The sequence below is a fragment of the Anthonomus grandis genome, chromosome 6 (genome assembly GCF_022605725.1).
Source record: "Anthonomus grandis grandis chromosome 6, icAntGran1.3, whole genome shotgun sequence".
NCBI lineage: Eukaryota > Metazoa > Arthropoda > Insecta > Coleoptera > Curculionidae > Anthonomus > Anthonomus grandis.
Window position 1 is genome coordinate 2,962,612 of NC_065551.1, and position 22,238 is coordinate 2,984,849.

The following is a 22,238-nucleotide window of genomic DNA, read 5'->3' on the forward strand; positions in this document are numbered from 1 at the left end:
TAATTCTTTAATGCAGTCGAGTTAAAATAATTTATAAAAAGGCAGCAAGAAAACTATTAGCATAAAAATTAATCTTTTTCACACTGTACCAAAAATTAAAGTTACTGTCACAATAGCCATTAAAATATAATAAAAAGAAAAAATATAAGGAAACAAACAAAACTAAACTTAATAATTTTAAGATTGTATAAAACGTAGATATATAGAAAGTTATTAAAAAACAGTTTTGTACAAATTAAAAAAGATGAAGGAACGGCATAACAACATGCCTCTTTCCAAAATCAATTTCTTAGCAGATGAGAAAAAAACTTTAAGACTTAACCGACTTTTTAAACCAAATGATAAATGGTTAAAGTCTTTGTGAGTGTCATAAATCAGTGACCTTTTAACTATTAGGAAGTTTGAGGTATAGGTAGAGGCAAAATTAAGAGTTTGTCGAGTCACATGTCAAGTGGGCCCTTGGAGACTTAGCTGGTTGTTAAATGTAAGGGAAGATGTCTCCAAGATATAAATGACTTATATAATATCCAACCTGGTTTTGGTTTAATATTTTCTCCCGAGTCTTGAAGTGTGGTCTGCAAGATTCTCTTCGGTCTACATTAATAACCATAAATTGATTAATTTTTTTCTCTAGAATAAAAAGAAAATTTAAAAGTCCTTGATTTGCCACTCCTCAGAATGATATACCATATTTAAGATAAGATTCAAACAAGAAAAAATACACTGACCGTATAAGTTGCTGGCCTAATCCATTCCTTATTCACACCAAAACATCCAGGAGATAGCTTTTTGCTCAGTGTAATAATATGATTTTCAAAATGTCCCCATCAATAACTAATCCTAGGAAGTTCTAATGGTCTAGGAAGATGAATATTATCTATAACTAAACCTCTTACATCTCACTCAAACCCAACAACATAGGTTTTGCTTAGGTTTAAACAAAGGCAATTAGCATGAAACCATTCCTTAATGGTCTTTAGGACGTTAGGTCCCACATTATAATATGTGTTAATTCTACAATATTTTTACATTTACCACAATATTGAAGCATCATATACAAACAGAGTGAACCCCCCAGATATAATTAGATGAACCAGGTCATTAATATAAAAGGAATAGAATAATAGATTCAAAAAATACCCCAGAGGAACACCACGGTTTATTTTCAATGCAGAGGAAATTTGGTTTTAAAAATAGGACCTCGGAAGCGATGCTTCAGACCCTTATTCGACCCTTCATGCGTTGACAGCAGTATCCCATGATCCATACAATGAAAGGCATTGAATAGATCACAGCACATCACCGCCGAATCACGGTAAAGTAGAGCCCCTCGAGAGAGTGATGTAAACCATCATGTGTACCCGAGGCTGGCTGGAATTCAAATTAAGTGCTAGTTATTAGGTTAAATGATTAAAGATAATTCCAAATTCTTCTTTTAGTGAGTTTTTCACTAAGAGTCTTTCACATTGGACCGTGTTGTCGACAAGAGTATAGGGCGGAAGTTAGAAGCCTCCTCAGACTTACCACCTTTAAAAAGAAGAAACACCAAAGCAGTTTTAAGAAAATTTGGAAAAACACCTCGTGACCACGATTAATTCACAGAGGATTAGAGGGCACCTAAGAACATATCTGGCAGATGTAAAAGAACCTCTGTGGAGATTTCACCACCGCCACCAGATTCCTCGATTTTAATGTCGGACACTTAGAACATTGAAAGACTATTTTCAATGTTCTAAGATCAATAATAATTTACTTATTGACCTCCTGACCTTAAGTTGGTTCCAACGAAAGCAAAAGAGCTACTGCTTGGAATAATTTTAAGATGGGATAGGAGATGCGTTCTGGATGGTAAATTCCTAGATTACCATTATGTTGCAGAAATAATCATTAAGATTACTCCGCGTCATTTGTCACCCAGTCAACACGGGGTCCTTCTTTGACCTTTCCTATCCTTTGTATACCTTTCCTACGCCTTGGCGATGGTAGCTGAACCTATTCACGTCGATAGCCAGGACGGATGATGCCGGATGTACCGTGGGAAAACGCTGGTACATACACGACGGTTTACCCGAATCTTTAAATCGTGCTGGCAATTACTTTGTAGCAGATCCAATAAATTAACAAGACTAAGACAAGACAACTAACGTTATCTGGATTTAAAATTGTCATGATTGTAAGACTTATTCCGAAATTCATTGGAAATTTCAGGATTTCAAAAATTTCATGGACCAGCTTTCTTCTTGCCTATTCCTATCTCAAAGTATATTATTATGATAGTTTTTAGCAATCTTAATAAGCGTTTTATATAAACTACGGTATTTACTACATAGGCACGACTATCCCTAAATTTTTGTAGGTAAATTAGAGATCGAAGGTAAGTGAGAGTTTTTGAAGCCTTTTTAGTTTTTTTAATTTTTGGTTGTTTTTATTTCTTTTTAATCATATTTTCATTTCTCTTAAGAATTTGACTAGAGTTAATATTAAAATTTGCCCATACAACATTAGTACATAAATGATAAAACTTTTCAAAGCTCGTTGTGTTAAAACATTCTACCGGAAGCGTGCCTTGAAGCTTTTGTAAAAGTTAAGTCTGGGCTATTAAGCGTTCAAGACTGCTGTAGTGCTGTGCAAACTACGTTATGTAAGAGGTTGTATATGTTATGAGTTGACTTGCTAACATGTATAAATAAACTATAAACTTCAAGCAAGCCTGCAAGCAGGAAGGTATTGGAAGAGTTTTTATCACTAAAATTAATATTTTAATTCTCGAGTAGTTTTCGACGAATAAGGAATACTTGACAGAATCAAATCTAGCACAAATAAAATTCAAAATTTTTTTCTTCTAACAAACATCAAACAAATCCAGTCATTGCCATAAGGCAGTTACTTAGAGGAGATGACTTTTTAATCAGTAAAAGTGGCCACATATGGATGTAATTTTCTCTACACTTTCTAAATATGGCTTTGTAGTCACTAACATAAAAAAAAACATCTCATCTGGTTTAAACCAGTGTTTAGTTAGTAAAACATAGTCAGTCACATATAAACTATCAGATTCCTTAAGCATTAAATAATTAATAAAAATAATGAGCGTTTAGAATTTGCGTCATATAAAATAACGATTTTACAATTCTTAAAGACTTCCTTAGATGCAAGGAAAATCTATAAAAAAAATATTTTCAATTTCTTTATCTTCAAATAAGCAAATAATTTAAGATTGTCATTAAATACAATTTGCATTCTGTATTATTGTCTGGAGCTTTTTGAAGCTCATTAGAAACACCATTAAAAACAGGATTTTCAAAATGTGAAGTGGTCTTGGAAACTGTGTAATACCCCACTTACGCTATTTTTTTATTCTGTCGAAGGTTGAATGAAAGAAAAAAATTCTCATATTCATTAAACTTCGATAGGTTTCCTCATTGCATACACATTAATTTTAATTCTTAAAAACCAGTAAAGCGGTTTCTTTATTATAAAATACCACAAGCAGCAAACGTTTCTCTACTATGTGTACCATATTTGAGGGAGAGTATTGGGGTCTTGCAAACTGTAAAATTAGTAAGACTTTATTGACCTTTTATATCTTTGACGGTTTTTAAGATCCCAATGAGTGACCACTCGAATTTGGGACACCATGCACAGAAATTTTAAAACTGCATTTGGAGTATTAATATGGATGAAATATAACTTCTATATACTTTACCTTCCATAACATATAACAATACAGATGTTACTAGAGTAAACTTAAATTACTTGGTAAATATTTATAAATAGCAGCTTTGTAAAATTTTCTTTTTCTTAAAAGGTTAAATTTGTTCAGTAATTTTCTCCACTGCTATATCTTAAATCGGCTCCCACTTCACATATATGCCAGTCGAAATATACTAGTAAATATTCAATTATCCTAACAGCCTATCAATGACCAATGTGTGACAATGATGAAAACTTGCTCCTACCAACAACGAATTTTTACAATAATTAGTTAACTTTTTAAGATTTAAAATATAATGTCGCTTCAATATATCTTAATGTTACACTTATTTTAGTTAGTTTAATATCTTTCACTTACTTCCTTGGAATGTGTCTCCAAAAATGTAGAAATTTCGTTTAAAACAGGCTCAACTTTGCAAGAATACATTCCATGACAAAAATACAGATTATTTTCTCTAGACTTAGCACTCACTCTTAAGTCGAAATACCTAGAATAATACATGTATCAGTTTTAAATTTTAGAGTGCCTATTTCTGGTATTTCTACTAGCCTAATTCCAGCCTTCAGTTGCTCTTTAACAGCAACATTTTGATTTTTTGTCCAGTTAGCCATTATATGCCTAATACAATAAATCCATTCCAGATTTTGAAGAATTTTTGGGGAATCTAATGATACAATAGAGCCTCCTGATATATTTGAAGTAAAACTATTATGAGAGCCTAAAAATCGATCATATAAATTTGAAAGTTCCTTACTTTACACCTAATTAGGGTGACCATACGTGCAGCATGCTGCTTTGTTATACAGCTTTGTGAACGCCTGCCTCTGGTTTCTACAAGATACCCCACATTCGAGAGTAAAAAAAGCTGCATAATTTAATGCTTATTAAAATGCCGTTTGAAAATGTACAAAATGACGGCGAAATATTCGAATAAAAAACGAAATTGTCAGCTTCTAATTTGGGGCACCCAGTACAAACATAGCAATCCAATAATATATATGTTTCAAGAACTTAAATTATATTATTGACTTTTTATTTATTGCCAAAATGTAATATACTACCTCTTTTATGTACTGGCAAGAATAGGAAGATACGTTGTAGTAAAAAAGGAATTTACAACATACGCCAGTACAAAAAACAATATTTGACATAATAAATTGTTTTTATGATTTGCGTTTTACTAAAGTCACTTTAAAACAATGTTGTTGTTTTTTTTTCTCCAAAATTAAGTAGTGCAACCTCCCTCATGACAATGTGTTACCCCTTCCCTCCTCAGAAAAGTTACCTAGATCGGCTTTGCCCCAAAGTCACGGAAACTTTTGTTTGTGTGTTTTTGTGAACTGTAAATTTCCGGAAATCGCATCGGTTAGGTGCTGTCATGAAATATAACCTTTCTTCTCTCTTACCTTAGCAACCATACGTAGCTGAGATGAGAATAAGGTCAGTCTCTCATTAGAGATAGAAATGGTTGTAGGTATCCGAAAATGATCCACCTTGGAGCCATTACTATACTTAATTTTTATTAATGATAACCATCAATTGTAGGCCCAATCACATATACCGTTTTTGCGGATGATACAACAATCTCCCTTCAACATCACTCACAATTTTTTAATTTCTTAAGTCAAATTTCAAGGAATGTCCAGATTTTAAACTTGATCCTAATGGATTTTCATTCTAGTTAGCAGTGAGCAGTTAGCAGCACAGCAAACACCACATCTATTCATCAACCAGCCAAGTCACTAAAGCAAACGGCAGAGTAGAGCGTCGACTCGCTCCCAATTATCAGTGGAGGGCTCAACCAGCGTAAGAAGTACTCGTACTTCTTACGGCGAAAGACAAAAAAATCGACCTATCCGACGTCTACCTAACCGATAGGTCAATCAAAAGAAGCAATTGAAGATAGCAACAAAACAAAAAGTAGACAAGACATCTGCGAATTGAGAGAAGGGACAAAGAGATCTACGAGATTAAATTCTAAAATTCTCGACTCACCGAGAGAATTAAATGCTTAGAGTTCAAGATACACTCGATGACCTCTGAAAACCGTTCTTTCAAGAAGCAGATCACTGACTTGAATAGAAAACTGAAGGAGATGTTGAACTACAACGACGCCCTAATTAATAAAAATGCCAAACTCGAAAAGGGGAGGTCAGGCTAAAGACGCGATAAATCTCCAAGAACAAAAGAGGAAAAGAACCAGGGACGATGCAAGCCTATCTCCGTCTTCACAATATGAAGGCGAGCTGGCGTCTGAACTGTTAAAACACCAAACAGGGAACATCATCAGATTCAAACCCAAACCCAACAGTAAGTCCCATCCAAAATCCTAAAAACCCATTATACATGCCCTTAAATAACCTCTACGGGAAAAGAGAGAAGCGTTGATCCCAATATATCTAAAGTCCCAAAGGTGAGTGCTAAGAGACACGTCAAATTGGGCTACAAAATTTAAATTATTTTGTGAAAATAAAATAAACATCACAAAAGGACAGATTGGGATTAGCGCTTTTCCCCAAAACATCCCCAAACAAGATCATAGAGAACTTACAAGACTCCTCAAGGAAAGGGAAATGGAATTCCATTCCTTCTTTGAGGAGGACAGAAAATTAAATGTTAATAATAATAATAAAATATTTTTTATTTGCAAACTCATCATAACTACATAAAAAAAATACACATTTATTATTTTATGCAAATAAAAGGCCAACAAATTAAGAATTCTGCCAAGGCGGATTCTGGTCTTTAACATTGTGGCCAAAACTTAAAAAAAGTAACTAAAAAAAAATGTAGAAACGCTTGTAACAGACTAAGTTATACACACCTTATCCTGAGAGAACTTGACCAAAACTTTAAGCTGGAAGAAGTTGAGGAGGAGCTTAGAATGATGGGGTTCGAGCCTGAGGAAATGGGTTGGTTTAAAACCGGCCCAGGCCGCAGAAGGCCTACGGACCTCATCAGGTTCCTCGTCCCGAGAGATCATGAGGGTATATTCAAGATAGAAAACCTTTTGAACATTAGGGTCCGTGTCAAGCGTTTAAGGACCCACACTATCGAAAATATGAAGCAAATTGGGCAGTGCCATTGATTCCAAGAGTATGGACACGTCATAAGCAACTGCAACGCAAATCCGCGTTGCCATAAATGCAAGGGCGATCACTTTTACTCAAACTGTGATAAAAACAGAGCAGCCCCGACGGAGTGTTGTAATTGCGGTGGCGACCACCCGGCGAGTTTTTGGCGCTGCCCAAAAAACCCAAACCTAAAAAACATAAACAAACAAAAAAACAGCTTCGCGGATACCTTAACAAAAACGACCGACACGGACTCTATCACCAGGAGGGCGGAGCTCACGGCTGGCACTTCAGGATCTCATATGAAACGTCCCGAGTTGACTATCAAAAATACAAACCTCTTGAATCTGCTAAGTTTGCCTGATGGGATGTTAGAAAAAAAATTGACAACCTTAATAAACAATCCTTATTAAACACACCAAACACAAATCCCACATAAAACCCAAATCATACGCCAAATAACCATAAACAATCCTAAAACACCGTAAAAGACCAGTTACGTTCACACCCTTCGTCCGACCGTTTCTCATCAGCCAAAAGTTCCGCATACTGAGGGGGCCGCCCACCATGTCTATGAACACAATCATGGCAGAATCAAGTAAAACAGCTATTAAAAAAATAATTCCTGTCGATATTTAAACCATTAAAATATAAAGTAATGTACCTGATTTGATCCAATTTGGCCTGCTCTGCAGGCTCGCGTCAGATTTTCAAACCGACGTTTTGTATTTAAGCTGTCATCATCAAGTTTGTTTTTTTACATACGGCCCTGGATTTTTTATTACAGATTTTAAGAGCCCCTTATGTTCCTAAATCAATACTTATTTAAAAATTTTATAATAATGACAAAAAAATAAATGGGATTAAAAACAAAGACCTTTTTTATAATAACGCATTAATAAAAAAAGCTTAAACGCTAACATAAACAGAGGTTCAAAAATAATGCAAATATTTAAATAGTAATCCGCCCGCTTGGATGCATCTTCGTGTCAGTCTGCGAATTTCATGGATCGCACTCTGAATAATCCTTGCGGAGATAGCCCTGATCTCCCTTGTTAGGTCTTGACGTAAGGCTACAAGATTTTGTGGCGTATTTTGATAGAGACGGGTTTGAAGAAATCCCCAAAGAAAGTAATCTAAAGGGTCGGGGCTTCTAGCGGGCCAACGTACGGGTCCTTGGTTTCCAATCCATTTGTTAGGAAACAATTCATTCAATAAATTAGTGACACATTGTCCATTATGGAGTGGTGCACCGTCCTGTTGCCATCATAGTTAACGTAATACATCCAAAGGTTCTTCCATTAAGGAAGCCCTTATATTGGTCCTTATTAATTCTGCATATCTTTCAGAAGTTATGATTCTTTCAAGAAAAAACGGGCCGATAATTTTATTGTGCTACATTCCGACCCACACATTAAATGATTGTTGTCCCTGAGGACTTACTTCTTGATTCTGCCTTGGGATTTCTATTGACCAATAGTGTTCGTTATGTCTATTAAATAGTCCATTTATTGAAAAACTGCATCCATCTGTCACTATAACTTTATTTAGGAAGTCGGCATCTTCATTAACTTTATCTGGCAACCAAACAAAATTGTAAGCGTCTCTCAGCATCGCCAGATCTTAGTGTTTGACTAATATGAATTTTGTAAGGTGTATATCCACGATTATGTAAAGTTCTCCAAACTGTCATTCGAGGTAGTGCCACTTCGTTTGAGAAAACTCTAATTGAAGCTCGAGGATTATTATTTGCCTTAAAAATAATTTAAAATAATTTATTTTGCTTTCTACTCTGCAATGGTTTTAAAACTTACAGTGTCTAAGATAATTTGTCCTCTTCGGGATCGACTCGTCTTTCATATTTAATCCTTGGCTTAACAAAAGTTCCGTATTGAGCTAAATTATTATCAATATTAGCAAACTAAGTGTAATGCGGTTGTCGTCTTTGTGGATATTCCAACCAATAATGAACGAAATCCAATGAAAAAATTAACAGTAAACTGTCAAAATATTTAATAGTTAAAATGTTTTTAATCCTATTAAAAATATATTTTTTGTCTCTCTTTTTAACACACGAGTTCTTATGAAAATATCCATTAATATAAAATTTTTCAATAAATGCGATACATCAGTGGTTTAGGAACATAAGGGGCTCTTAAAATCCATAATAAAAAATCCAGGACCGTATTTAAAAAAACAAACTTGATGATGACAGCTTAAATACGAAACGTCGGTTTGAAAATTTGACGATACCATTTTGTAAAATAGAGAAAGTAGCAATGAGAATGAGTAATTTATTTTGTTATATCTATTCAAATAGAGTCATAAAAAAATAAAAATGAAATCGCGAATTTTTCCAAATATCTTCAGAACTATTTGGATTTTTTGAAATTTCGAAAGAACGTTTTAATGAGCACAAAAATTGTGCAACTTTGCCTCAATTTAACCGACCTCGTAACTCTTCTAGTTTACGAGGTCCCAATGGTGAGGCTCGAATTTGGGACACCCTGTACAGCTATGTCCTATAGGATATTAGCGTGGGCAGTGTACAATTTCAATTTATTCACCGTTAAAGTTTACAGAAATATTAAAATAATTGTACAAACCTAAAAGCTAATCCGCTAGTACATTCTCAAGATCTTACAGCTTTTTTCTGCATTACAAATATCTTGCGAAACCAGGATGACTATTCCCAGAAAATTAAATAGTACTGTAAGACTGATTGCACTTTGTACTAAGCCGAAATATAAACGTTTCGTAGTTTATGCATCCACAGTTATTTTCAAAAGTTTAACTACAAAACACAAGCACAAGAGCTTAGTTTTGACCACAGGGCATCCACGTGCTCTTCCCAGGTAAGTTTGGAGTGAATGCACAATCCAAGAAACTTAAAATCTGACACTTTTTTTTTATTTGCTATGTCTTAGGAGGTTGGTCAATAAAATAATTGTTTCCTTTACCGAGCAAACTATTTAATATTCTGGCAGATCGGTATCACGAGTTATACAATTTTACCACAATTACAAGGTATGCGCATTGGAAAAAAAAGCATTTATTTCCAACGGGGGAAGAATTTGATTTGAAAAAAAAAAGAGAAACAATAAAAATATGTTGAAGTTGGTACTTCAACACATGCAGAAAAGAAAAATGAAAATAACTTAATATATATAAAAATGGAAAATAAAAATGCTTATCATTTTATGTACTTAAACTGTCAACAAAAATATCGCACCGTTTATGTAAATTATTATTAATATAATTCTGACACATTATATTAAAAGAGGATTTAAACAAGATATTAGTCTTAGCGGGATTTACATAAAATAATCTAAAATGTCTAAAGTTTATTTTATTCTTAGTACCCGAAAATTTAATCCAGCCAAAAGGATGGGACAGACAATCTTGTTTTAAATAAGGTTATATAAGAATTTTATGGATAGAATTGCTCTTCTTTTTGCTAAGGGTATAATATTAAATTTATTTCAGTATAATTGACTATCCAAACCTTTTGCCGGAAAGACACCTTCCTCTCTAAACCAGAGATACTTCATAAACTTCCGCTGAATGTGGTCAATATCATCTATCAGGTAGCTGTATACATTGGGTCCCAAATTAGAGATCCGTATTCTAATTTTGAGCGTATGTAAGAGAAGAAAGGTAGTTTTAAAGTATTAATATTTTCAAAATGCTGACAGTTACGATAAATAAAACTCAACAATTTGGCAGAATCAGAAACTATTTTTGCTACACGCTTGGCGAAACTTAATTTCGCATCGATTGCCTCATCCACTTTGGTTAACACAACATTATTTGCTCTATAGTTAAAATTGATCGGCAACAGTTTTCACGAAACTGAGAGAATAGAGCATCTATTAACATTTAAATATAGTCTATTCACATTGCACCAATTCTCAACTTTATTTACCTGAAGGAATTCGCAATCGTCTTCAGTATCTATTTTTGTGAACAATTTTATATCATTCGCAAAAAGTAAACTCTGACAAGACAGTAATTTGGCAACATCGTTTATAAATAATAAAAAGAGAAGCGGGCCCAAGTTAGATCCTTGCGGAACTCCCGAGCACACTTATCATATACAGGAGACTTAAAAACTTATGACCTCGTAAATAAGATTTTATTAAGTTCTTAGAAAAACCAAAAAATGTTAAGTTATGAAGAAGTACAAAGTGGTCAAAAGCTTTGCAGCAATCAAGGTAGATTACATCAACCTGACCTCTATTATCCAAATGCTGACACAAATAATCATTTAGGCAAGCCAGGTTTACTGTACAGGAGCGATAGCAACGTACTGTACAGGAGGGAATTAGCATGATTGAGCTCAATCGTTCGTTAATCGCTATTCAAGTGAGAGAAGGCGAAGGTGAGAACACTGCATCGAACTGTTCGTAGCTACGTGCATATGGCGCATCTGCACGTTCTTTTGGCGACTCGTTTATAACATGAGGCGTGTCACAGCAAAAGCGCCTATATCCGATTTTTAAAAAAAATGAGCTAAAAGTCAATTTATATCTATTTGATCCGCCTGATAGATGGCTAAAATGTTGATACACCAAAAATGCCTTTATCCCATATAAAACTACTAGTAAATATCAGGTGTCGCGGCAAAGGGCTCCATATTAACCGACTTGATCGCGTCAAACTGGCCTATATCCAATGAACCAATGAAATGGCTAGAAACTTCCCGCGTAAATAAAAAGTTTCTTCGAAGACCTTTTAGTTGTTGTTTACTTTTTGTCACAGGAAGAGCTTATTAAGTAATTTGCTCCTGCATAAATATTATTATAAACTGTTATAAATAATTAAGATTAGTGACCATGAATGAGAGTATAACTTCATCAGAGCCAGGAAAAGCTAGGCGAACTCCTGAAGATCGTCGCAAGTGGAAAACAAACCTAGCACAATCTAAAAGGTTGGTTATTTTTTTTTCTTTAAATTAGCGATATATAAATTTAATATGTATTAATTTAAATCAGGCATTATTATTTTAATGTTTAAAATTTACAGATAATTTAATACACTCTAAAGAATTGATTAATTTTTTATAGGTTTTTAAAATTTGTTTTTTATTATTTCAGATACGATCCTCCAGGGCCACCAGAATATCCTCGTTGCGACCATTTGAACAAGTCTTATAAATGCAAGAGGTTAACAATGAGGCATGACATCAAAGAATTTCATGCAAATGTTTACGCAACTCGCGAGAAGAACTCCCAGGATGCTTTTATCATCAAACATGTAAAGGTAACAACTACAAAAAGACCACGTCCTAAAAAGAAGCCTACATCTACAAAGAAAGTTAGTACAAACTACTACATTAGAGTTTCCGGCACGGAGAAATTTTGTTTACGTGTATGTCAGCAAACCTTTGTTGATATTCTTCAAATCTCACGGAAAAGAATTCAAGGCTTATTTACAATTTTTCCATTGTGAAGGGAAGCTCAAAAGACGGTTTGTCTCCTGAAAATGTATTTTGTTATACTTGGATGGAGCACGAGCATAAAAAGGGTGCTAATGAAATTGCTTCCGCGGTATTTCATCAATTGTCGATCCTCGAATTATTGGCATCTGTTTCTACAATAAGGTTGTGTGCTGATGGATGCGGTGGGCAAAATCGTAACTCGATTATGATCGGAATGCTGCACTATTTTTTAGCAAAAGTCGCACCTCCAAACATTAAGGAAATACAAGTTATTTTTCCTATTACTGGACACTCGTTCCTACCCGCTGACCGCGTATTTGCTTCTATAGAAAAGAAATTACGTAAGTTACCAGTGATAATAAATCCAAAAGAATATGAGACAGTTTTTTCAGAGCATTCTACTATTTTTAGGCCTGGACCTGACTTAAATATTTATGATTGGAAGACTTTCGCAGAAACTTCCTGGCACTTTAAATTTAATGAAGCGAAACGTTTTATCCTTACCAAATCTGCACAGCAAAATGTGTTGCTCCGGGGAAAAGCATCTTATAATAGCGATATATCCACTGGAAAATTAATTGTAAAAAAAGGGATAAAAATTAAATTTGCTACATTGCCAGGTCAGATACCTATGGGAGTGGCACTTACAGCAGTAAAGATTCAAGATGTTAAGAATCTTCTGAAAAAACACTTTGGCGAAACCTGGACCACAATGGAGGAATGCTCTTTCTACCAAAATGTGTTGGAAACCATGACAGCAATTCATGAAGCAGAAGATCTTGAAGAAGATGAGTTTTGTGAGGGACATGAAAATGAGCAACTTGCTGATCGAGTGTAAATTTGTCAAAATATTATTATGTTTCTTAATAATTTAGTTTTGTTTCCATTTGTTTTCATTTTTTGACAGAGTATTGTTTTTAATTTTTGTAAACACCTTTAAATAATAAAAATAAAAGGCGTTTTGGTTATTCATTAAAACTGCATTATTATATCAAAACAGCCTATATCCTTATGTGGCTGTGGCAAAGGTTCCTATATCCATTTGGTTACAGCAAATGGTCCTATATCCAAATTTTAAAACTAAATAGCATTCTTTTCATGAATTTTCGGATTATTTTCGCTGCTTATTTTAGTATTAAGAGTTGCTATGAATTATTTATAATAATGATATAGGTTTCGCTACCTATACTTTAGTTGCTACAGTTTTTTGCATCTCCTGAGAAATTAGCGGAAGTGGATATAGCCCCTTTTGCAGTGAGGCGCCTCACATGATCTATTATTCATTTAAATTAATTTGAACATGTAACTGTTTTGAGAATTAATTTTATTATATGACTTTTGAGACAGAGACTTTGTGTTTTTTCGCCTATTTAAATTGCTGTCTCTTTAAACGACATGAACGATTTTTTAAAATTTAAATTAGAAAGTTATAATCAAGAGAATTTTTTGGAAAAATGCATCTTATTAGTATTCAAAACTAGTCCGTTATTTATAGAATATTAACTGAACAACTGGAAATAGCATTAACCTTCAAAGCTAAACCAGTAACCATGGAATTACTTAACAAGATATTTGCGATCTGCATTCTAGACAAGGCGACCCAAACCCCCACAAGTCCTTTGAATACCATCAATGGAGATAATAAAAAACAGGAACTCAGTATGGATTAGTGAGCAACATTTAAGCTGACCCATGCAGTATATGACTTTATGAGCACCATTCATCATAATAGTTATCTTGTTACCTAAATACGAAACGGTCCACCCATAGTCAGGACCTGGAACAGCACAAGCAGATTTTTCAAGCAAAAGTTTATGGCTTATCGGCTGAAATGATCGACTTAGATCATTTAACAGACCCAGTATTATAGATTCTGAAATAGCAGTATTTATAGACTTTTAGAAATTGTCCACTCATAAAATATGATATACGGTGAAATATAAGATCTGCAACAAATCTTATTACCCTAGGTGAATTTCATTAGTACTAGCAGAGGGCTTTCTCCTCTATGGGACTCATAAGAAAACTAAACTATAAGGACTCATGGCTGCAAATTTTATTTTTATCAAATTGTGGATGTGAAGCGTCTTTGCAGTTAAAAAAAAACATGAAAAATATACATAAAGACATTTTCCACTTTATCGATATTGTGTAAAGGTGTTAAAAAATTCTCCCTATTTTCATCTTCACAATTATTTTGCAGGTATGGTTAGACACGTTTCCTGCATTCCATAATCTTGAACTATTTTTTTGATCTTTATATTAAAAAACAGTACAAACATTTCTATTTTTTCTATACTTCATAGATTAGACGTTTAAAACTCATTGCATATGGACAAACTGTTCCCAGATTGGAACACAGCTGCTTAACATTAAGCATGTTATTATCAATTACTATGCGTAAGAATTTATTAAAATTTATGACACCAAGATTCTGAATACCCAAATATTACCATGCCAAAGAAGAGTAGTGTCATCAGCAAATAATGTGCCTTGGCCATGATCGACCAAGGCTTGTCAAAGGTAGTACTTATCACAGTTAAGTCATTTATGTAATTAAGAAATAAGAGAGGACCAAGAACAGAACCCTATGGCACACCTGCTGTGACACTTAACTCTTCAGATTCACTGCCGGCAAAACGAACCCTCTGATATCTAGAATGATATGAACTACTCCAAAATAGAACTTCGAAAGCTGTAGGCTTTAAGTTTCCGCAGCAGTATCTTGTGCGACACACAGTCAAAGGCTTTGGCTATCTCAGAAAATAATAATAATATCGTTTACTTCCTCAATACAAAGCACATATATATTCATAAAGTTCTCTAACTCTAGAAAGAAAAGTCATATTTACAGTGCAAATAAGAAAAAAATACAAATATTATTCACATTATACACATTATTCATAATACACATCTTACATCAATATACAGACACATATATCTTACATACATACAAATTATTTAGAGTTTCAATTTACAAATACAACTAATTATCTAGTTCCAGAAGATTACCCATCAATACAAACATTTGCTGCTAAAAATTTGTTTGTTAAAAAACTCAACGAGAGTAGCAGCTTTTCTCGACCAGGCAATGTTTCAGCCTTTTCTTAAAAATAAATATATTTGGGACATTTGCTATGTTATGACGCAAGTGATTATATAACTAACATTTTTGATGATCAAATGCTGTTTGGTGAACATCTGGCAATAAAAGGTCTTGCCTACGAGTATTATATATCTAAACAGATCTATTTGCTTGGAAAATTGGTATATTTTTAAATACATAAGTACTTATTTCAACAATGTAAACTCCATTATTTTGGATTACATTATTGGATTACATCCAATCCGTGTAAGGATTTTATTCTCTTTAAAGCAGAATTTTGTCCTTTTTACATCATAATTGCATTTTGTCTGCAAATCAGTTTGGATTTCAAGCCGGTAAATGGACTCACGATGCTGTTTTTAGCTTTTTGGAGAGCGTGTATGTGACCTTGAATTCTGGAGTTATCGGCGGCAGTGTTTTGTGATCTATCCAAAGCATTTGACTGTGTGGATCATGGAATACTGTTATCTAAGATCGATAAATATGGTTTTAGGGGCGAGGGGCGTAGCGTTGCGATGGCTTGAGTCCTATCTATCAAATCGTACTCAGAAGGTTACAGTGTCTGGGCGTTTGTCTGCTTCTAGATCCTTAAAATGCGGCGTTCCCCAGGGTTCAGTGTTGGGACCACTGTTATTTTTACTGTATGTGGATGACTTGAGTTTATTGAAACTGCAGGGCAAGGTGGTTCAGTTTGCTGATGATACCACCATACTATGGAGCCATAAAAATTCTGATTATATTAAGACTTGTATCCTTGAAGACCTTCAAATTTTATCAGGGTGGTGTGCTTCCAACAGGCTCGTGTTTAATGTAAGAAAGACGTCTATTATGGGGTTTAAGTGCGATGTTCAGGGTCTGATGTTTGACGAAAATTCCCTCTTGCAGAATAAAGAGTGCTGCAAGTTCCTAGGAATTACCATTGATGGTCGCCTTCAGTTTGAAGATCATATTTTAAATTTAGCTGGAAAATTATCTTCTGGATGTTTTGCAGTAAGAATGGCAAAACAAGAGCTGGGAGGGGTGGTTGCACGTTTAGTGTACTTTTCAATTCTTGAATCTCATATTCAGTATGGTTTGCCTTTTTGAGGTTTAACCAATAAGGGGCTACTTAACATTGTCTTTGTTATTCAAAAAAAAGCAGTTAGATACCTGCGTTCTGCTAAGTTAAGAGATTCTTGCAAAGCCCTCTTCATTTCTGAAAAAATCCTAACTCTTTTTTCACTCTTTATCTTAGAAACAGCTGCTCTTATTCACAAAATTTCCAAACTACCCTCTGACACTGGCCATTTGACTCGTCGTGTAAATGATGTTCCCCAACCTATTCCTACATCCTCCCTTACCAAAAACTCATTAATTTACATAAGTAAAAAAATTTACAATCATGTTTCTCTATGTGTTAGACATATATCGGATGTTAAGAAATTTTAAAAAAAATTAAAGACGCTTTTATTGGCTAAAATTTGGCTTTAAGTATGTTCAAAAAGTTTTGTCTTCTTGTTTTGTTTTTTTAGCTTGTAGGATGCTTGTACACAAGATTATTCTTACGTAATATAGCACATTTTCTTTCTTTCTGAAAGTGTACTAGATCTGGAAATTCACCATCCAAGAAAGATTCATGCAATCTGCTAATAAGTCATAAGAGATAGGTCGTATAAGAGTAGAATAGATTCAAATTCAAAAAGTAGCTTAACAGAGTTATTGACAAAGCCTTATTAACCTCAGTAAAACTTAGGACTAGTAGATATCAGAAAGCAAAATAGAGTTACAATAATGTTTTTTTTGAATGTACACATACATATTTGGTAATCAGGACAAAACATCACTAAAAAACTCGTCTTATGCATAATATGCCTTAGTAACTAACAATCTTCTTAAATGCTTTTTAAATCTAATATAAGAGTTAAGTTTTCATATTCAAAGAGGAAGGTAATGATTTTTACCCATGCAAATAAAACAACTTCTCACTTGCTCTGAATGTGGAATGGGCAATCGAAGGGTGTATGTAAGACAAGTTCCTAATAAACTGCTTCCTACAATTTGCTGCTTGTGCTTCTTGAAGACCATAGTTATTGTTTCAAGCATATATAAGCAACAAAGGGTCAAGATTCTATTTTGCACCAAAAGATGCCGACAAGATACACGACACCTCACTCCACAAAATAGAGCTCTAATTGCTCTTTTTTGCAGAACAAATACAAATACTTAAATAGCTTGTGGGCACATGATCGCCAGAAACAAATCCCATAGCGAAGATGTGACTCGACAAGGGCATGATGAGCATTTTTTGCAATGTAATTATCTAAGTTCTTAGAAATTATTCTAAGGGCATAGCAACGTGATGAAGCCTATTGCACACTTTATTTATGTGTTGCTGGAATTTGTGGAAACACTATGGAGTTCAAATCAGCTCCTTATTGATAGTGACAGAATTCATTGAACATTTGAAACTTAACAGATTTATTATACGGATTACAACAATGTCGATTTGCATTGCACCATTCCCTAATCATAAGCAAGTCAGAATCCAGAAACATTTTTAGTTGATGAACCCTACCCTTTATGGAGAGCAAAGAAGGGTCATTAACATAAAGAAGAAATAATAACAGCCCCAATACAGAACCTTGGGGAACCTCTGTAGTAGCCTTTAGTTCTTTAGAGCAATGACCACCAAAATTAACCCTTTGGATATGACCCGATAAATAGGAGCTGAACCAACCCAAAGAAGAACCTCTAAAGACATATCTCTCCATCTTCCACAACAGTATTCTGTAATCCACACAGTCAAAAGCCTTGGATATGTCACAGAACACTGCTGCAATAACAGAAGTGTGCTATAAACAAATTAAAGATCAAAAATAGCATCACCCGTGTCCACCTCTTGACCTCTTGAAACCCAAACCGTGCCTCTCTTAGATTGATAAATCTCTCAAAAAATATATCATTATGAACCGGAACAATTATTGCTTGTTTAAGGTAATTGGGAAATGTATTTGAAGTAAAAGATTCATTCAATGAATCTACAAATACCTGAAGGGCATTGGGTAGTAAAGTCAAGAGTATCCTTAAACAGACATAATCCCAACTTCCTGAACAAACTATGATTATGATAACCTAGAATCACCTACATAGTATTAGTGTAGAAGTTTAATTTTTGCAGAACAACTTTATAAGATAACTAGCTAAATTTTGGTGCCATCTGGGGTGCCACAGGGCTCTCACTCAGGCCCTGTTTTGTTTTGCTTTTTTTTGATTGATTTAGTCTGGAAACTTGAAAATTGCTGTGTGCTAATGTTTGCTGATGATGTGAAGCTATTTAGGCCTATCACATCCCTTTCCGATGCTGTGCTCCTGCAACAAGACCTTAATTTGTTCTTTGATTGGAGCCACTTGAATAGAATGTCCCTTAATATCAATAAGTGCCTTAAGATTACTTTTTCTAAGCAAAGAAACCCTATTGCTTTTCTTTATAAAATAAATAATGTAGCAGATGGTGTCAAAACAGAGGTTTCTGACTTAGGAATATTTATTGACTCCAGGTTGTCTTTTAAAAGTCACATCAATCAGGTGACTGGTAGGGCAATGAAAATGCTGGGTTTTATCCAACGGTCTACAACTGATTTGTCTTTGTCTACTTTTAGATTACTTTATTGCTCTCTTGTTAGGCCAATCTTGGAGTATGGCTCAACTGTGTGGTCCCCGTCATATAACTGCTACATTGAGCAGATTGAAAAACCTCAAAATAAATTTTTAAGGGTGGCTGCTTTTAGATGTGGTTACAGGAGACAGGAGTATTATTATCAGTGGGTTAGGGATAACCTGAACTCACCCACATCAGAGTCACGAAGAACATTACTCGACTTATGTTTTATGCATAAGGTTTTAAATGCTACTATAGATTGTCCCGAGTTATTCTTATTAAACTTAGGGTGCCTTCCAGATTGAATAGACAATCAGAAATATTTTCAGTCCCATTCCACCATAATAATTAAGGCATTAATGAGCCAATTAAACGAATGGCTCGAAGTGCTAATGGTCTCTCAGGACAGATAAGCTTTTTTGACTCTAGGATTACATCTTTCAAGTGGCAGTTAAAGAATATTATTTCATAGGGGCTTCAATTAATTAACTCATCTACACCTTTCATTGATTTATAGATAGTTTTGTATCTGAATATATATGTTTGTATGGGTATGCTATGTAACACTTTTGTAAATGGATTCCGTAAATAAATAAATAAATAAAATAAATAGAAGAAATTAGGTAAAAAAATAAAATAAAAATGATGTGTTTCACCGTTTTTTAAAAAAGTACATAGTCTTGAAGCTATGATACATAAGGGGTGGTTTTAACCCCTTCCCGATGGAATTTCAAAAAATCCCTTCTTAGTGGATGCCTACATAACCATAGGAATGTTGTCATCAAATTTCATATTTCTAGGTTTTACCGTTTGGGCTGTACATTGATTATCAGTTAGGACAAGTCTTTTTATATATAGATGAAATTAGAACAACCATTTTGATATACCTTAAATAAGAATCATCCAATTATTCTTTCATTGCAAAGGAACTCAGTGTCTATTTTGATGGAAGATTGTCTCTCTGGCAGCATGTTGCAACAATTTCTCTCAAAGGTATGAAAGTATTAGGTTTTCTGTTAAAAATTTGCAGCAATTTCTGTCATGATATTATAATAAATGGCCTTTATACATTCCTAGTCACATCTGAATTTGAAATAGACTTCTGCCATTTGATCACTCTATTTTAATTTACATAAGCAGAGCAGAAAGCTTGTATAGCTTAAGTTTTTATGATTTATTGCTATATCATGTACCTCTTGAGAAATAGGTATCAGCATTTTTTTTTAATTTGCATTAGATTTGATAATTTACTTTAAGTTGTAATTTAGGATTAGTATATTAGAATAAGTTTCTTTTCGTTTATTAAATTAAGTTTCCTATGCCTACGTTCAGGACCTTATGTTTAGTAAAAACTCCCCCTTGCAATACAAAGAAAGCTGTAAGTTCCTTGGTATTACCATTGATGGTCCTTTGCTTCGAAGATCATATCCTAAATCTTGCATCAAAATTATCATCTGGATGCTTTGCAGTAAGAATGGTGGGGCATGAGCTGGGAGGGGTAGTTGCACGTTCAGTGTACTTTTTTCTTATTGAGTCCCATCTTCGTTATGGCTTGCCTTTTTGGGGTTTAAGCAACAAGGCATTATTAGACATAATTTTTGTGATTCAAAAAAAGGGAGTTAGATACCTATGTTCCGCTGGGTTGAGTTGGGTTGGAAGAGATTCTTGTAAACCTCTATATCTCAAAAAGTCCTTTATCTTAGTAACAGCTACTCTTATACATAAATGTCCTAAACCTCCCTCTAACACTGGTCATATGTTAACAATTTTCCCTTACCAATCCCTACATCCTCCCTCACCAAGAACTCACTTATATACCTTAGCAAAAAAATTTACAACCATGTTCCTCTATGTATCAGACAAATTTTAGAAGTTAAGAAATTCGAAAAGAAATTAAAATCACTTTTATTATCCAGGGCATATTATAGCCTTGACGATTTTTTTTTATTAATACCTTTTGACCTGTGCTCTGACATCATTTTAGTGTTTTAGTTTTGTTTCCTATTAAATATTTTAATTTACTTCCTCTAAATTCTGTTTTATTGACAGCTTTACTTATTTTTTTATCAAATTTATCAAAAAGATGCTTTTTTTTAATTTTTTCAATCAATATAGCATATTTTCTTTTCTATAAATATATAATAAATAAATATTTTCTTTTATTATTATTTAGATTAGACAATTAAAGTGCATTTATCATAATTAATATGAAATAAAATAATGCAAAATAATCAGTTGTATAAGACACTATTTGAAAGGTTTTTTTCCTGATATCCCAGAAAAGTGCATTGCATTTCAAGCCAGGGCAGTCTTATAGCCCTTGATCAAAAGAAATATGGTCACCCTATACTTAATAAGAAGGAACTTATAAGTATACTTAATAAAACTAACCTGGAATGGATAAATATATTATTGGCAGGGCTCTTAAACAGGCAGGAAGTTTTGACATCCAAAATTCAAGATCCCTAGTCAAATCCATATTTTCACCAATCATTCTATCAACTTTAGTAGAGTACTCATCAGGGCTACTAGTACTAATGAAGTACATTTTCCGGGAATTACGATCGAATTTAAATGCTTTAAAATTTTTAGAGAATACAAACAATAAGGAATGGGTGCATCAGGTAGAAATAAATTAGTTCGGGTGGTCTCGTTTGAGACGAAGTTAGATTACCTATTCAATGAACAAGAGTCGAGACATTGTTTTCTAGTCTATTATACCAGGAACAATACAATATACAACAGGAGCCGCATACAGGTTTAACGATCCATATTTAAAATAAAACGAAAAAAAATCAAAATAAACACAAATGACAAAAATAATGACAGCATGGTGTCAAAATGGTGGTTATGGGTGTGAAAACTGTACGAAGCAAAATTGCCACTTGTCATTCTGTCAATTCACTGTGTTGCTACAAAATTAAAATACAGTGAAATGCTGGCTGCATACAACTAGGGAGGTTAAGAATAAGATCACGATCAAGAAGAGTGGAGTGAGGAGAGTTATGTTGTGAATGCTGGGGGAGCCAAATCCTGTATGGTAAGTTCGCTATTCTCGGACTGGTGTTTGCGCAGTAGCGTAGTGCGCAACGCCCGCCTGACAAATATAAATAAAAATCAACACGTAAACAAGCACCAAACATGCGGACGGAGAACATGTGACAGCGGACAAATAATAGCACAGGGCTGGGATTCTAAAATCACGACTCGATCTCGATACGATCACGACTTCGAATTCGACAAGGGTGATTTTAAATTTCAATCGT

General features: G+C 34.1%; 1 protein-coding gene across 5 annotated transcripts in view; it reads right to left on the reverse strand.

Moving 5' to 3' along the window:
• LOC126737274 (PI-PLC X domain-containing protein 3-like) overlaps positions 1-21,806 on the reverse strand; it is a 46,450-nt gene extending 24,644 nt beyond the window's left edge. Inside the window, exons 1-4 of one of the 5 annotated variants that reach the window (XM_050442104.1) lie at positions 21,647-21,787; positions 21,364-21,549; positions 4,265-4,433; positions 4,073-4,202 (exon numbers count right to left, since the gene is read on the reverse strand). In XM_050442104.1, the coding sequence (XP_050298061.1) occupies positions 4,073-4,202; positions 4,265-4,433; positions 21,364-21,520 (456 nt within the window). In that variant the 5' untranslated portion in view covers positions 21,521-21,549; positions 21,647-21,787. Of the gene's footprint in view, positions 1-4,072; positions 4,203-4,264; positions 4,434-4,495; positions 5,104-21,363 lie in introns of those variants that run through there. The other 4 variants (XM_050442103.1, XM_050442106.1, XM_050442105.1 and 1 more) reach the window with 4 other exon arrangements.
• Between the last annotated feature and the right edge of the window lie 432 nt (positions 21,807-22,238).